Below are 18,915 nucleotides of genomic sequence, written 5' to 3'. Positions count from 1 at the left end.
TTCCTGTGCTTGTTATTTCCTTATTTTGTTCCTATTTTTTCAAGAGGACATGATGAACAAAAAATCTTAAATTTCTTGATTTTGGTCACTTCTTGTACCAAATTTAAGCTCACTGTATTAATTATTACATGTATTTTCATTGAAAATCATAATTGAAAATTCCAGGAATTGTCAATGAATTTCAGAAAATTCGGGATTCATTTTCAGGAAATTTGTTTTAGATCTGTGAAAACATTGATGAGGGGTTGGGTGTCTGGCCACTGAAAAATGAATACCCAGTTGTTGTGTGTCCGGACGGTCAATTTTAGAAAGTCGTCTGGAAAAATTTACAAGCAAAGTTTCATCAATTTTTAGTACAAAATGTTAGGGAATATATTACAGAGAACAAAATAGAAGATGATTACAATTATTAAATTCATATTTATAGTATATCCAAAGACAAAAAAGAAGGCTTCAAAAATATAAAGTGTCCGGACACCCGACCCCCATCCTATGTAGAAGTCTAGGCTTGCTGTTTTTTTTTTATCTCACTTGTTTTTTTATTTTTATCTCATTTCTCAGGAAAATAAAGCAAAAAATATAGCTTGAATAATGCTTATCACCATCATTATTTGTTCTTCATTATTGTCACTACAGCAGTGTGTAGTGATGTTATATTCTCTCATCCAATTTTAATCAAGAGTCTGATTATCAAGACTACACCACCAAAGAGGTGTATGTTTCCCCAGAAGGTGTGACTCACCGCTAATAGTAGAGTAATTTCATTGTTCTCCAACTTCTCTCCAAGAATATCTTCTTGGAAGTAAAGATAACTTTCATTCTCATAGTCAGAGTGATGGAGTAAAGTACTACTCACAATCAGTTGCAGAAAGTTCAAGTAAATTGTTATTTGTGGACAACTACAAAGGCCCAATTCGGTAAGAACATATTTCATATAATATTGTTTTGATATTTAACATGGTAAATGTATTGTAGAATTCATAAAACTATTTAGGATAGTTTGAGTTTGTTTAGTTAGAGAGAAGATGTTGTGTTTGTGTTAACAGAGTGTAATACGTATATTGCATATTGTAGGAAAGTTGATTTCTGTGTTGATTAAGTATTTCTGAGGAATATGAGTTTAGCATTATGTTGATAAATCACATAATCTTGTATTATAATATATTTCCATCTAGAAGTGCTAAGATGTAAAAGGCTTTTAAATACAATGAATTAGTTGGGTGTAATTATACATAAAGCAAGAAGTCTAGTTTCATTGGGAAACAAAGAGAGTCTGTTTTTGCTAATCCAGTAGAAGCAGGGTCTATGAATGATTACTTTGGAATGTGGCCCCTTTCACATTCATCCCTTTTTACTTTCTCTTTTGAGTAGATAAGTTACTGCACGTTGTAAATGCAGGGTTTGTTCACATTTGTATTTTAATCTGGTTTAACTTTAATCTCAAGATAGAATAATGTTATGCTGTTTCGTTATAAGCTGAGTTAGTGTAATAGTGGGAACTATTACTAGCTTGTTTTCTTATTATACTCTAATCATCTCTAAAGAGTTACTTCTTTAGTTTCATGTTTAACTTGTGATAATGTAGATTACTGTTTGTACATGGCCAACTTGTTATTAAGAACAAAACCATAACTTTCGTGGAGAGAAAGACCTTTCCTCTGGGAGTGATTTAGGGTGAAACCTTGAATGATTGACTGTGTTGGCATGTAGTTATGTTCACACGGCTAATCTGTCTATTGGATAGAATACTTAGTAGTGCACTGCACTGAGTGAGTGTAGATGTGTTCATACGAGGATTTAATCGCCAGATTAACTTTGTTCCTTGTATATTTTGTACTCTCTTAATTTAGGTTAATGTTATAAGGTATAATAGTACATGTGTATGTTGATCACTTATATTAGTGTCAGATTGATTCTCATTTAATCATATGTAATCGTAATTGTTGTACTAACTTAGATTTAGTTATTGACATGATTTCAAGATGAAACATTTGTTTATTATTGTTTGTTTATTCATTATCATTACAGATTGTTATCTGAAGGTGCATAGAAGTATAACTGAAAGTACGACTGAAGTTTGTCACCAGTGTTGGAGATTAACTGAATAAAGCGAAAGTTTGTTTTATTTCAACAAGTCGAGTCCAGCATTGATTGATTCCTTGTGCCTTGTGAATAACAATAGTTGGACATAAGTAGACGAAACTCCTTCGTAGAAAGTTTTACGAAGGCAGTCACAATTATATTTTCTTCCATTCTGTGCTAAAAAAATCAAAGACATTGCTTGTAAACTTTTCAAAATCGAAAGGAAATACTCATGTGTCCGGACGCCCAACCCGTCGAAACTCAATCAGTCAGTCACAGCGCATATCGGCCTACTGAGCCAGCCGCACTGCCGGCTACGGTTGCCACCCGGGTTGCCAGTCCCATACCGTATCTTTACTGTCATGTTTACGCCTTGGAACTATTAAAAATTAGTAAAAAAGCATGTTGAAAGTCAAAATTATTGCAAACCAATCATATAGAAATGAAGCACATAAAATTACCGTTAAAAACTATCATTTTCTTTTTCTCAACAACAATTTTAATTACCTGAAATTTGCTGTCGAAAAATCTCCCCCATTGACTTTGTACACAAACTTTGGTGAGTTTGGAACTATTCGAAAGCTCCATGAGAAGTGTCGCAACCTTGTTTATATAGGGCCTTGGCAGATAGCATGCGTACACAAGCGCTTCCATGGGTTTTGAAAATACCCCCTAAACAGGTTTTACGCTTCGATGAAATAACACACCTAAACAAAGATTTCTGGCGCGGCTTTTCATGATATCAAGCTCCGAAACAGCTTCAATACAAACTTTATCCCCTGAACATTTTCTGTAACTATCCTTCATTGAGTCATTGGCCAAAATTCAAGACAGCCATACACTTAGGAGCGCCAAGATGGAGAATTTACCCCCTAAATGCGTTCAGCTAACCATCAATGCACCCCTCCCTTACGAAAATGTCGTGTGGTATATCTGTGTGGTACCCGGCTTTACCACACGAATTACCACATGAATGTAGGTTACCACATGAACATCTGTGGTAATTTTCCATATCCTTGTGTGGTAACGTCAGCTGGTGGCTGTGGTAATTTGTTGTCTATGTGGTACTTCTGTGGTAAATCAAAATTACCACATGAATGCATGTTACCTCATATGCCATTGTGTGGTAATGTAAATTCAAATATGTGGTATTTGTGTGGTATTGTTATATTTCTGTGGTAAATCAAAATTACCACATGAATGCATGTTACCTCATGATGCCATTGTGTGGTAATGTAAATTCAAATATGTGGTATTTGTGTGGTATTGTTATATTTCTGTGGTAAATCAAAATTACCACATGAATGCATGTTACCTCATGATGCCATTGTGTGGTAATGTAAATTCAAATATGTGGTATGTGTGGTATTGTTATATTTCTGTGGTAAATCAAAATTACCACAGGAATGCATGTTACCTCATGATGCCATTGTGTGGTAATGTAAATTCAAATATGTGGTATTTGTGTATTGTATACTTCTGTGGTAAAACAAAATTACCACATGAATGCTTTACCTCATGATGCCATTGTGTGGTAACGTGTGGTATTTTTATACTGCTGTGGTAAATCAAAATTACCACATATGAAAGCATGTTTCCACATTAGCCCATTGTGTGGTAATGTAAATTCAAATATGTGGTATTTTTGTGGTGTTATGCTCTGCGGTAAATCAAACTTACCGCATGAATGCAATACCACATGATGCCATTGTGTGTCAATTCAAATATGTGGTATTTGTGTGGAATTATACTGCTGTGGTAAATCAAAATTACCACATGAAAGCATGTTACGTCATAGCCCATTGTGTAGTACTGTCAATTCAAATATGTGGTATTTGTGTGTTATTGCCCTTCTGTTGAAAATCAGAAATACCACACAAAAAAAGTTTTCACACCCATAACTTAGACCCCCCTCAGCTCACCCCCTATCAAAATTAAAAATTGATTCGCCGGAGGGGGGGGGGGGGGCAAGGTGACCAGACGTCCCGTATTTCCCGGGATTGTCCCGTATTTTGCTTCTTTGTCCCGGCGTCCCGACAAACCCTTCCCGGGACGCCTATTTGTCCCGTATTTCAGAATATTGAACAAAATATATTTAAAAGTGACGAATTTTCATTAAAATAACCAACAGATGACGAAGCAGAGACAACAATAAAATCGATAAATAAACTTTTGCAAGGTGATTTTCTTGCTAACCCAATCGAACTGGCCTCCTGCCTTTGTGTGACAGGCTAGTACTAGCAAGGCATGTAGGATCGGAGCAGATTCTCTACACCAAACACAATGAAACATGCCAAAATAATCACAAAATCGGCGGGAAATTTGTATAATTATATTATGGGTTCTCAGCTATTACTGATTTGGGGATGTAATCGGAGGAACAAGTTATTGAGTTTTCATAACTAGATCTAGTTGTTTCAACTTTCGTTTTGAGTCTTGTTCTATATAATGCCGCGATGTTTCATCTAATTTTTAAGTAAAAAAAGAATCACTTTGAAATTTTATTCATTTCTAAAACATTTTTTTAAAATATATTTTAAAAACACCAAATATCATTATGATTTTTGTTAGATGATTGGAATTTTTTGCTTGAAGTTTGAACTTTTCTATCCTTCTTTCTTCATCCTTCTATCCTTCCTGCTTGCCCGTTTTTGTTCCATCTATCTCTATTTCCTATTTGCCTTTCCTGATCCTTTCTCTCTCTCTGTGTTCATTTTTTTTCCTCCCTTTTTCTTACCCGTCTTCTTTATCAAATTTCCTTTTTTTATTTCCTCCATTCTTTCTTTCAACTTTTTTCTTCCCCTCCCTTCCTCTCCTTTTTATTTTATTTCCTCCATTCTTTCTTTCAACTTTTTTCTTCCCCTCCCTTCCTCTCCTTTTTATTTTAATTCTTTCTCTTCTTCCATTATGTTTTCACTCCTTCCTCACTTCATTCTTCCTCCCTCTCTTTCTTTCATTCTTTATTTTATTTTTCCTTATAATTCTTTCCCTTATTATTTCTCTCCCTCCCTTAATTCCTTCCTTCCCTCCTCCCTTACTGTTTCCTTCTTTCTTTGTTTCTTTCTTTCAAAGAATGAAGAAAACATTTTTCTTTCCTTCATTCTTTCTTTCCTCCTCCTTTTTCTTACTTTTTTTCTTTCTCTCCTTTATTTTGTCTTTCACACATGTATTCTTCTTCCATTTCTTTCTTTTTCTCTCTTTCTGTATTCAATTCAAAGAATGGCGGAAACTTTTTTTCTCTTTTTTATTCTAACTTTCTTTTATTCTTTTTTTATTTTTTCCTTCATTTTCCCCTTAATTTTTTTTCTTCTCTTAATTTTCATCTCTTTTCTTTCGCCTTTTCTTTCTTTCCTTCATTCTTTCGTTCACCCTCCCTTCCAATTTTTTAAAGTTTTTTACAGGTGTAACACTGTGTAGCCTTCTTTGTTGATCTTTTTTTGATTGTCCCTTATTTCATTTTGTGAAATCTGGTCACCCTGGGGGGGGGGGGGGCGGCGACAGGCTTGCGCATGCGCACTTACCGCCAACATTTGAAAAGAATACCGTTTGCGTTGCGTTGCAGTTTATTGAGCTCGATCGAGAAGTGGGACGAAGAAGGCCGTTAATAATTCAACTACTTAAAGAATGCGGGTTAGATGTGGACGACTTCGAAGACATTTGCAGTAGGCTAAACAGTAAGTTAGATAACCATTTTCTATGATTTTCTTTTCGTAGTTTGTTAAATGCCCCGGCTTGCAACTAGCTAAAGATTTCGTCAATGAAAATGACATGACACTGGCAATCCCATCCTGTCTAACCGGGCGCTCGCCCGGCCCCGAGCGCCTGCTCGCTGCTGTGATGTGGACCACTGGCTGGTGGTCTCAAGTCTGCACACAGTCACAGGCACAGCACACCTAAACGATTTGAGTTTAGATTTAACGTGAATTTCCTGTTATTTTACAAAATCTTTCAATTGATGATGTTCCTTGTATTCTTATGAGTAAGTGTGCAAAAAGTCTCATTAAAAATTAAGAGAAATAATTGATTTTCTTGGGAAAATATCTCGGCCAGTCATGGTCATTTACTTGCATTTTGATTGAACAAAATTATTAAGTTAGTGGTACTGGTACGGTAGCCCGACAGCAGATCAGAATGACATGAGAAATTGAGAATGAACGTTAAGAATATTACTTAGAAATTAGCGGGACAATTATGTGGAACAATTCATTTTATGATAAAAATTTCTTGATAACTATCGGGAAACGGTATCATGTAAAAATGAAAGGCTACGTCGGACCCGGGTCGCACCGCGGACAATTCAGTTTAACATGCATTGTAGCGTATAGCATGCATGTCCAGCTCAGCTAGGCGCGCTGGCAACGCGGGCTAGTGTGGCTGCTCAGCTCAGGCTTGGCTGGCTGGCTAGCCGGCTGGAAGTGGAAATGCGCCAGTTTCTATGCATGGATATTTTTCCGGTCATCAATAAGAAGATCGTAGTTTGTTTGTTGCCGAAATGATTCTGAAACATCCTTTACTTTTGAGGATTGATGATGAATGATGCAACAATTATTTCCGATGACTTTTCCCCACTTTTTATGATTTTTTTTGCCCGTGACGCATATAGACTTTCTAAAATTGATCGTCCAGACACACAACCTGTCTGGACACACAACAACTGGGTAATACTAATAGTGGCCGATGTCTGCGCACTTATTCACATGATGCGAAGATTTCGATAAGAAAGCACAGTCACAGAGGCTGCATTTTGAGGACGTCACATGGAAAAAATTCCATATGCAATTCCAATGTACCCCCCACCAACATGATAAAAAATAAGATTGTTGAGACTTAATTCCATTCCAGTTCGTTCACTTCAGATTTTTCTATAATTTTTTTACCCTTGTTTTGGCACCTTAGTTGGGACTTGAGATCACCTCGTTTTATTTGCAGTCAAGACCTGTTCCTGCTATGCTAGCAAGAAGTACGTGCTGATGCCGGAAGGGGTATTTTAACGATTATCAGCCAATAGTTCGCCTAGACTTGACTCACAGACCCTTGAGTAAATAAACCAATGTCTATGGACAATTACACACACTAGATACATCCATACATGCTCGAAATTTGACGGAATAAAGCCATATTTTAGTATGTATTTCCACTCCTAGTACTATCCACTACCCCATCATATATGTTCTATATTGTGCTAGATATATTATTCTGAACCTTCTTCATGTTTTTATTTTCAATTTTAGTGGGGTTGCATATGGAACTCTTGCCAATGCCCTAAATTCATTATTTTCCAACCATTTTAAGTCAGATTTTTTATGAATAGATCTGTTTATGACATTCCAGGAGAAAGAGAGGGAGACCCAAAACTACTTGTCCTGGCATCACATTTGAGGAGGAGATGGAGTCGGTGAATATGACCTAGCCCGGGGGAGTTTCCAGAAGACGGCCCAGAACCACTGGCCGCCAGGAGTGGAGGTCCTTTGTTGTTGCTCTACATGTCAGGAGGCATCGGGCAGTAGGTAAGACTAAGTACAGTAGGCTCTTTCAGGTGTAAAGTTTATTTTTTGTTTGGAGTCGTTGCGTATCTTCCATTATCAGAATCGCGCAGATTCGGATGTGCGCAATCTTAGGGCACCTTATCTGTCAATGGTCCTAACTGTACTTAGAGGACTCTGTGATGATATTTTTATCATTTTTACATTGTACAAGGGGTATTTTCATTCACGGAGCTAGACAAGTCTCTGTTGCCTGTAGAACTTGGTACACAAAGATGGATTTCCCTTAAAAAATCCACCTTTCCCACAATAATTTTGGGCAAACATTTGATTTTTCCAATTTGTAAGCCTTTTGTTATCTAAATATACAAAATTAAGGCTTAAGAAATGTTACTTTTAAGCAGGTAAACATTTCGAAGGATCACTTGCTTGCAATTCCCAAGCTATATAACACAATGACATGACCTTTAAGTCGAGAGACGTCCATATGCAAGAAAATACAGAGGGAATTGGTGCAAATGCATAGCTGATTGTGCTAGTACTAGATTCCTGGCTGATGTGTATCGGTTTGGACGTTCTAATGACAAGTTTAGAGTGTAATTTGGCGCTAATAGAGTTTCACAACGGTTGGCATGATTTCTTGGCATGATTGAGGTTAACATTTTTTTTTTTCTCTCTTTTGCAGCCCTGGTAGAAGCACCATCTTGATACCATCATTCAAACTCTCATCAGCTGTATCATTATAGGTGGACTAAAAGAACAATATTCATGCAGATATAATGGTGTGTACAAATTTATCCTTTGTGGAAGGTATTTTTTATAATTATTGTGTTATTTTGATTATTTACATGTGCATGAACATGAGATGCAGTTAAATAATTTTGATTTTGTAACCACTCTGATACAAAGCTTGTCTAATAATTAATGCCCTTACAAGGTTCATGCTGTTGTCAATTCAAACGTATTAGATAGGCATAAGTGAAACATCAACATCTGACATGCATTTATTATCACATCAGAATTGATCTTCGTTATGTGAAATTGGCAACTTGTAATTTCTTATTCAAACTGATGGAATTATCCCATAACCATTTAAAACACATTTAAAAAAAGCATGAATTAAAATCATGTTTAATTAAAATAAATATTTTTTTTTTTAACTTTAAAATGTCCTTCCCTATACAGAGATGGTTTGGAGGTGCAGCAGATCTTGAGGGCATCAAGCCCCCCTCCCCCGACCTGACTTTACATGTTAATATTTGAAGTATAAATATGGAACAAACCCCACATTGTTTTTTAATCATTTTTTAAAAAGTTTGGAAATTGATATTGAAACCATGTAGTTTTTAATGAATATTAAATAGTTAATGCAGGAAAGGCTTTTATGTTTATCTTCTTCTGTTATTTATTGCAGATGCCTTAAGTTGAAATGGAAGGTGTCCTGAATCTGCACCCATTCATCTGGTTTCGTAACTCCTTTCATAGTGCTATTGGAACCTGCTCCCTACCAGTATAACATCAAACAGATTGGAAGAATAAAGGCCAATGGGAAGTGCCTTTTATATTTCTACTTGCCACAAAGCAGTCCATGGTTTAGCGCAATCTAAACTGGACTATTGTAATGCTCTTCGTGCTTGAATTAGGGCGATCTGGACTGACTGCAGATAGTACAGAATGCTGCATCTATTGTGCCATTTGCCATACGCCAACTTCGCTGGCTGCAAGTCAAGGAAAGGATATACATGAACATCAGTGTCCGTCTCCTGATTTTCAAAGTCAATGACAGAGATCCAGATTACATGTATTATAAGGAATCCCTTGTGCGTCATTTTCATTCTAGGCGCACTTGCCTTTTTATTTTTGTGATCATTACGCACCTACAAATTAGCTACTGGTGATGCAACTTTCTCCACTACTGCTCCAAGGCCATGGAATTAGCTCCTTCCTCTCCTCCAGTTGTCAACAACCTTGGATCAATCCAAATACAATTTGAGAAGACCTACTATATTCCTGATCTTTGCTCTGTACCTACAACAATACTGTCACTGCCTGGTAATTTGAATTTTTTTAAATCTCATGTGCTGACTACAGTAGGATGGCGTCTCAATTCATCCAAATTAGACAAGGGATAATAAAGTAATGTATGACATTCTAACCTCTGCATTATTTTGGTGAAAGAACTCTAAGCATATATGCAAGAAGCAAGCTGATGATGTCATACTGACGTACATTGTACATGTACACGTATCCCCAACTTATTATTTTGTATATAAAATTGTGCATTTAATTTTGTTTACCAAGAATGAAACAAATCGGATTGTAAACTGTATTGATGTGACTTACCTGTATTGATTATTGCTGGAAGTTCTTTTGCTACATGGGATTGGAAGACATACTTATTACACACATGAAGTAAATTATTATTTTATCTGGTAACATGAGAACAATAAAAATGTGGGCATGATATCATAAACTTACATGTATCTACTTGCATGTGTTGATGACCAATATTTTTGTAATTATTTTTTTTTTAATTTTATCTGATTTTGATAAAATTTTCACTATTTTGCATGGTAAAAATTACTTTATTTTAGATTATGTTGAGCCTGTATCATATACAAGTACAACTTTAAAGATAAATTACCAGTTGTAGTAACAATCTTAAAATGAGTTCGAACAGAATCCAATAGAATTACCAGCAAAATATAAAAGACATGTGCCATAATTAATTATAGCTCGGGAAGAAAATGTGTAATTGCTGAGAAATGAGCAAAATAAGCATGTAATTCTATCCAATGTCAGGTATTTTTCAAATCAATCATAATACACTGTCCTGTCCCACATGTTCTTTTCTGTGTTAGTGATCATCAAAATAATTAATTTTAAGTTCAAAATTAGTGATTTTACAAAAATACAAGCTTACATTAATGTACCAGATCTAGAGATTATGTACAATATTTTGACAATTTCTCATGAAATAATTGTTTGCTGCAACTGCTGTCTTTTTAATACGTTTAAGTGATAGTGTAATACAACCACAAACTTTTCTTAAGAATTAATGTACATGTATGATTCTTTCACCCAAATTTACATGCATTGATACTGTTGACTACTTGCCAAAAGTTCCTGCCAAAAGCCTTTTTTAACGATGTACATGCTTTTATAGACGACCTGCCAAAACATTGTATTGTATTATATTCAAGGTCCAACCAAAAAGAGATGAATAAAATGTTTGAAGGAAATTGAAATTAACTTTTAAAATGATAGAGCTCTGTCAATGCAGTATTATTACAGGGTTCCCACAGTCATGGAAAATCCTGGAAAAAAATTGGTCATGGAAAGTCAGGGATATGTGAAAAGTCATGGAATTGCATTTACCTCTTGGCTATGACAGCTTTCTAGTTTTTTATGTCTCACAACTCTCATACTCTGTGATTGTACTCTACTATTATAATTGGTGTTCATGATCATAACATGTCTGATTTTGTAAACTGTGCCAGAAAGGAATTAAGTCATGGAAAGCAGCAATTTAGTCATGGAGAGGTCATGGAATTCTGTTTTCAAATTTCTGTGGGAACCATGAATAGGTTTGTGCACTTGACACAGTGTGCACTACAGATGAACTTTGTAATGCCATGATATAAACCAGTACAATATCTTAAAGGAAAATAAAACCCAAAATATAATACCACATGATACCATTGATAAATACAGGACAATGAAAATGAATCCACTCATATACCCCCAATCCGATGTCCCAGTATGGAGTACCACCTTTTCAAAGTTGGCATCTTCTGGTACAAAGTCTATGGATGGGGATTATTCCGTCAGCGATGAACTACATCTCTAAACGTTTGGGCATTATATATTCTATTTCATCGATAATAAATCAAATGTACAGATAAAACTCATAAAATATTAATTAAAATTTGTTTAATATTATATGATAGGTTCAAATTACGACTTGATGAGTTTTAATGATAAAAATTACACCCTAATCTACGATTTACAAATTGGCAGCGGAAATTGGGGTGTAAATCTTATCATTAAAACTCATCAAATTGTATTTTGAACCTACCATATATTAAACAAATTTTAACTAATATTTTTATGAGTTTTATCTGTACATTTGATTTGTTATTAATAAAATAGAATATATAATGCCTGAACGTTTAGAGATGTAGTTCGTCGCTGATGTAATAATTTCCTAACTAACCCCGCGAAAATGGCGACCTCCATCCAGAAACTTCGAACCATACTGTAAGAGGCCAACTTTGAAAAGGTGGTACTCCGTAATTGGATTAGGGTATGAGTGGATTCATGTTGATTGTCCTGTATTTATCAATAATATCATGTGGTATTATGTTTTGGGTGTTATTTTCCTTTAATTCAGATATTACATGCCAGGGTATTGTCCTAGTTTTCATTTTCTCCAAATACATATTATCATCTCTCGTCTATTTCTACTTGCCCTTCAGCCTTGAAGTAAACTTGGGATAATTATGCATTTTGTTATACGCAATTTTGAGTACAGTGCACTTTGCCGCAGCTACTTATATATTACCTATTGTAGACACATCCTTATGTTTTGTTCATTTTCTTAAAAACGATTAAGAGTTTAATCATTTTTGTCTTTAAGCATAAAACAAAGAGTAAATCAGTCCATTCTGTATGTGTGACCTGCAAAAAAACTACAATGGTCGTTAATTTGGTTTGCTGAAAAGCCAGATAACCTTTGAGGTAACTTTTTAAAGTATTTAGAAGAAATGTATCTTTTTTAAAAGTATTTATATGCACTGTAACTAATTTCTTTGATAGTTACTATTATGTTACACTGTTTGTACAGTAAAGCAGCTGTTACACAATTTTTGTCAATAGCAAATCTAAACCAGTATTGTAAATTGATGACTCTATGAGCTAAATACCAGTACTTTCTATATCACTTGTAAAATCATTTGTTGTCTGTTCATTGAAGGTGTTGTATTTTCTTAATCTTATAAAAGTACATAGGGTCATGAACACATTCTACTGCTACCAAAATCATACCCATGATCTGTGATGTATCTAACCAGTTACCACACACATTGCAACACACCAGTTGCAACATACATTATCATGCATCAGTTATCACACATCTAGTTACCACACATATTTTGGGTAATGACTCTGATGCATGGTATTATGTGTATTATGTACAATATGTGTGGTAACTGGTTAGTGTTTACCACACACCATTTACCACACGAATTACCTCATATTTTACCACACACCAGTTACCACATGCATTACCACACACCAGTTACGTAACTGGTGTGTGGTAGTGTATGTGGTAACGTGTGTGGTAAATCGTGTGTAGTAATGCATGTGGTAACCGGTGTGTGGTTAAATGTGACGTAATTTGTGTGGTAAGGCATGTGGTAAAATATGAGGTAATTTGTGTGGTAAATTATGTGTGGTAACGCGTGTGGTAACCGGTGTGTGGTAAAATGTGAGGTAAGGCGTGTGGTAAAATATGAGGTAATTCGTGTGGTAAATGATGTGTGGTAACGCGTGTGGTAACTGGTGTGTGGTAATTTGTGTGGTAAATGGTGTGTGGTAATGCATGTCGTAACTGGTGTGTGGTAAATGGTGTGGTAAATGTCGTGTGGTAAATGGTATGTGGTAAAAATTGTTACCATAAATTAATCCCTTGTGTGGTAAATGTTACCATATATTAATCCATTCATGTGGTATTCCTGTGGTAATGTTGTGTGGTAAATGTTCCAATTTACCACAGGACAATACCACACGACATTACCACACATTACCACACAATACCACAGGACATAAAGACATAGCATTACCACACAACAATATATGTGGTAATCGTGTGGTACAGTCCTATGGTAATTATATGGTATTACCACAGGACATTTTTGTAAGGGCTTTTTGTTGAAATTCAGCGTCTTTGGAACTATAAACGCGTAACGCGCGTTACGCATTCCTCATTGACAAAAGACCCCTTTTTCCGTGGACGCGGCCAATGACTCAATGAAGGATAGTTGCAGAAAATGTTCAGGGGATAAAGTTTGTATTGAAGCTGTTTCGGAGCTTGATATCATGAAAAGCCGCGCCAGAAATCTTTGTTTAGGTGTGTTATTTCATCGAAGCGTAAAACCTGTTTAGGGGGTATTTTCAAAACCCATGGAAGCGCTTGTGTACGCATGCTATCTGTGAGTGCACCCCCCCCCCACCCCCACCTCCCCGGTGTCGATCTTTCCCGAGGCAAAGGGTTCCTGCAACCCAAATAACATAGGATCTTAAAACATCAAAATACCTCACATTAGATTCCACCCAAATTTTCTGAAATTCTCTATATTGAGAGAAAAAAGTCATTATTCGCAGCTCTAACGCTTGCTAAGCTCCACCCCTCGAAATAAAGGAGGCATGTGCGGTCACGTGACTTTATGACAATGTGTGGCGTTAAAGCCAGCCATTCCTCGCCTTTGCCGTCAAAGAGATCATGCTTAACGATCTCAGCATATCATAACTTTGACTGAAATTCACAATTACAAATGACCACTGATGGAAAAATTTATGGAGTTTGTCAAATGCACATAATTTGTGAAGAAAATGTCACACTGAGAACACCTTCAAAGTGTCAATTTTGCACCTTTCAGAAAAGAAATCACCTTAAAAGGTACAACTTAATTGCACCTATTTTTCTGAAAGGTGCAAATTTGCATCATTAAATGTGTTCCAGGTGTGACATTGGTAAAGGTGCAAAATTGAACCTACTTTTGATAGAGTGTTTAAAACATCCTCATCCCATCATTGTTAAAAACTCTTGCAATTTTCAAAAATAGACCCTATTCGAAAGTGAGGGAGCGAAGCAATCGAGCAGAACTTGAAGGATTTGTTGCACAATTTTTTGTAAATTTTATGCATTTTTGCAAGAAAAATATAAATTTTCTAAATTTCTGTGGGTCAACTGCATGACCGTCGCCAAGGGGGTTGGGAGGTTGCGCACGCAGCCCCCCCCCCCTTAATTTTGGGTAAAAAGAAAATAAGCCCAATAATAGACGCAACAAATTTTCTGGGGGGAGGGGGGTTGGGAGTTTTGGAAAAGGGCGACTCGGTTTGTTGTTATTCATATCTATGGCCTTGTTTATATATATATATATATATAAATATGAATAGCCTATAGCAAAAAAAAAAAAAAAAAAAAAAAAAGGTTTTCTTCAACACAACGGGGGCAGGAGTAGAGGGTAGGGGGTTAACAGTAACAATTGAACTGTATGTTATAGGCGCTAGGCTTGAGTGTATAACTACAAGTACAATGGTGAATGGATAAGACTCAACGTTACTCGTTAGTGTTACCCCCTCCCTCTGCCCCCGCCGCGCTGCATTTGCAAAATGGGCAATGCCAATCATCAGCTAAAATTAATATTATTAGGGTCTAGAGATCTGAAAATATTTAAGAACTGAACACTAACTGTATTTTTTCTGCATTTGCATGGGTTTCGTGTGTAGCCTCTGGCTCTAACACTAAGTTACTAGCACAGTTCTCAACAATGGAGTCAGGTTGGTCTAGGCTTATTAGTGACTAGGCCTAGTGACACTTATAGATAGGGCCCTAGCCTAGCCGGTCTATACTAGAGCATAGGCCCCAGTGCAACGCCCCAGTGACAATGTTGTGAGGGAGTAGGGCCTAGGCCAAGGCCTATACATATAGTACCGTTTCACACCAACAAAATAGACAAACAAAGTTAGATCTAAAGCGTAGGTCTAGATCTAAGTAAATTCTAACTTCAACTTACCCCTTCCCGTTGAAAGTTGTTAATAACTGATTGAGGCATCCCTAAACTATTAAGTATACCCTCCATTTTCCAGATTTATTTTTTCACGATCAATAGATTCATATATATGCACCTGCACTTCAATTCTCGGAAGCAAAAAGAGCACGCTAGCTATACGTACATGAGGATTTGCTCAGTGCATGCTCACTGCGACCCGTTTATGCGCACGTACTGTAAAAAGTGATGATCAAATGAAAAGCGACGACCAAATGAAAAGTGCCGATCAAATAAAAGCGACGATCAAATGAAAAGCGACCATCAAATATAAAGCGACCATGTATGGAATGCCGAAACCATCAACTTAAATGAGCATCAAATATAAAGTAACCATCAAATAAAAAGTGACCATCAAATAAAAAGTGACCAACAAATAAAAAGTGACCATCAAATAAAAAGTGACCAACAAAAAAGTGACCATCAAATTAAAAGTGACCATCAAATAAAAAGTGACCATCAAATAAAAAGCGACCATCAAATAAAAAGTGAGCATCAAATGAAAAGTGAGCATCAAATAAAAAGTGACCATCAAATAAAAAGTGAGCAACAAAAAAGCGACCATCAAATTAAAAGTGACCATCAAATAAAAACTGAGCATCAAATTAAAAATGACCATCAAATAAAAAGTGACCATCAAATTTAAAGTGACCATCAAATAAAAAGTGACCATTAAATAAAAAGCGACCATCAAATTAAAAGTGACCATCAAATAAGAATTGATGATCAAATTAAAAGTGACCATCAAATTAAAAGTGACCAACAAATAAAAAGTGACCATCAAATAAAAAGTGACCAACAAAAAAGTGACCATCAAATTAAAAGTGACCATCAAATAAAAAGTGACCATCAAATAAAAAGCGACCATCAAATAAAAAGTGAGCATCAAATGAAAAGTGAGCATCAAATAAAAAGTGACCATCAAATAAAAAGTGAGCAACAAAAAAGCGACCATCAAATTAAAAGTGACCATCAAATAAAAACTGAGCATCAAATTAAAAATGACCATCAAATAAAAAGTGACCATCAAATTTAAAGTGACCATCAAATAAAAAGTGACCATTAAATAAAAAGCGACCATCAAATTAAAAGTGACCATCAAATAAGAATTGATGATCAAATTAAAAGTGACCATCAAATTAAAAGTGACCATCAAATTAAAAGTGACCATCAAATAAGTGATCATCAAATAAAAGGTGCCCATCAAATTAAAAGCGACCATCAAATGAAAAGTGACCATCAAATGAAAAGTGACCATCAAATAAAAAGTGACCATCAAATAAAAAGTGACCATCAAATTAAGTGATCAAATAAAAAGTGACCATCAAACAAAAAGTGACCATCAAATGAAAAGCGATAAAAAAATTGAAAGTGACCATCATCAAATCTAAAGTGGCCATCATCAGTTCAAAAGTGGCCACTATCGAATCAAAAGCAACCATCATCAAATCAGAAGCAGCCATCATCAAATCAAAAGTGGCCACTATCGAATCAAAAGCAGCCATCATCAAATCAAAAGCAGCCATCATCGAATCAAAAGCAGCCGCCATCAAGTCAAAAGTGGCCGTCATGAAGTCAAAAGTAACCGTCATCAAATAAAAAGCAAGTAAAAAGTGGCCGTCATCAAGTCAAAAGTAACCGTCATCAAATAAAAAGTGGCCGTCATCAAGTCAAAAGTAACCGTCATCAAATAAAAAGTGGCTGCCATCAACTTACAGGTGTCCTTTTGGCGCGCACATCAGGAACGCCGAAAGGACAACATTGATTTGATGTTAGAAACTGATTTGATGATGGCTGGTACAGAGGGATATGATGCTGAAAATTGATATGATGATGGCCACTTTTGATTTACTGATGGCTGCACTTGATTTGATGATGGCTGGTACGGAGGTCCATCAAATCAAAAGTGACAGTGATCAAATTTTAGCCTTTCCGCGTTCCATAAGGATCGAGATTAAGATTCGAGAGAGACCAGTACGGTACCAGTGCACGGGGTACCTTACGGTACGGCATGGTAGCATCTAGGATGGAGTCACACGGACGCGGACAAGATTTGAAAACATCTCCTGGTGTTATTATACATCCAGATATACAGAAGGAAAGAGACCTTGCAACATTCCAGAAAGATGAAGTCACTCTTTTCTTGTTTGATGGGTTAAAGGCTCTGGAGAGGAAAAGATATATCGGTACGGTTAGTAAGGATGGGGGGTCGGGTGTCCGGACACTTTTTTATATTTTTGAAGCCTTCTTTTTTATACCTTTGTACCACCCAAGGGTTCATTACATGCCGCCGCGCACAGAAAATTCAAGCCATAGAAGTCGTGTGTTGTGGACCCAAGAAGTGAGATCCCAACACGCGCGACCCACTAGTTAGAAATCCACTGCCAAACGCGGTTCGTGGCATGGTGCGAGGTTAGTATACTAATATTATTACTAATACTAACCTCGCAATACGTATGAGTGCTTTGTACCGCATCTACTGGAAAAATACAGTTGTTCCTGCAGTCAAGTTTCCAGAAAGGGGCCCGTTGCAGAAAGAGTTGCGTTAAAACGCAAGCCAAAAAATCAATCGCAAGTCCCAAATGCGCGCTGCTGTTGATTGGTTTAAAATCAAGTTGCGCATGATTTTAGAGTTGCGATTGATTGCAACTCTTTCTGCAACGGGCCCCTGGGGCCCGTTGCAGAAAGAGTTCTATCTTGTTGTCTTCCTAGCTTGGATAAGTTCGAAAACTGAGTCTGTGCTATTTGTGCAATGTGCTGTGCCAATGTACTATTGAAATGAAAAAGGCACTACCAGGTATTCCCATGCATCTTTGGTCTTTTGGATTACACTAAAAATGTGAATTCAATAGTTGTAATTATCTACTATTTTGTTCTCTATAATATTTCCTAACATTTTGTACTAAAAATTGATGAAACTTCGCTTGTATTTTTTTCCGAATGACTTTCTAAAATTGGTCGTCCGGACACACAACTGGGTATAATAAATAGTAGTAGGGTGTCTGAAGCCTAGGAACCCCTAACTGGACATTTTTGACAACGGAAAAAAAAAAATTATTACGTACGTACCTAGTATTTACTACGTACGTACTTGGTATTCATTACGTACGTACGTAGTAAGCACCGCGTCGAACTTGTCGGGGAACCTGTATAGTCATATAGAGTTTGGATTAATATATGGATGTCAATTTTTTCACTTATTTATTTCGATTTCCACGCATTTTGTGGGCTTTTATGACTCCGGGTTGTGACTACATATCAGTGGCGTAACAGGCGGGGGGGGGGGGGGGGGAGGGGGGACAAGCTGCCCCCCCCCCTGGCGGATTTCATCGGGAAAATAAAAAAAAATGGCAAAAAGAAAAGGGGGAGAAAGAAAGGGAAAGGGAAAAAGGAAAGGGAAAAGTGAAAAGAAAACGGAAGAAAAAATATTTTTAATGGAAAAGGAAGGAAAGCGGGAAAAGGAACGAAAGAACATTTGAGAAAGAACAAATCATTCCAAAATAGGCCTATGTTATGCA

At 36.4% G+C, this 18,915-nt stretch overlaps 1 protein-coding gene and 1 long non-coding RNA gene across 2 annotated transcripts in view; both read left to right on the top strand.

Moving 5' to 3' along the window:
* Window positions 1-5,597: 5,597 nt before the first annotated feature.
* LOC135153660 (uncharacterized) lies at window positions 5,598-12,507 on the top strand. The gene is made up of 4 exons (XR_010293147.1): window positions 5,598-5,756; window positions 7,414-7,589; window positions 8,251-8,347; window positions 8,980-12,507. It is a non-coding gene; the product is annotated as an uncharacterized LOC135153660 (long non-coding RNA).
* A 4,901-nt stretch (window positions 12,508-17,408) lies between these two features.
* Window positions 17,409-18,915, top strand: part of LOC129255402 (peroxisomal acyl-coenzyme A oxidase 1-like) — a 42,094-nt gene continuing 40,587 nt past the window's right edge. The window contains exon 1 of the mRNA XM_064096058.1: window positions 17,409-17,583. Coding sequence (XP_063952128.1) covers window positions 17,409-17,583 — 175 coding nt within the window. The remainder of the gene's footprint in view (window positions 17,584-18,915) is intronic.

The sequence above is a fragment of the Lytechinus pictus genome, chromosome 3 (genome assembly GCF_037042905.1).
Source record: "Lytechinus pictus isolate F3 Inbred chromosome 3, Lp3.0, whole genome shotgun sequence".
Lineage (NCBI taxonomy): Eukaryota > Metazoa > Echinodermata > Echinoidea > Temnopleuroida > Toxopneustidae > Lytechinus > Lytechinus pictus.
Note: the sequence above shows the minus strand (reverse complement) of the source record. Positions and strands in the feature narration are given on the sequence as shown.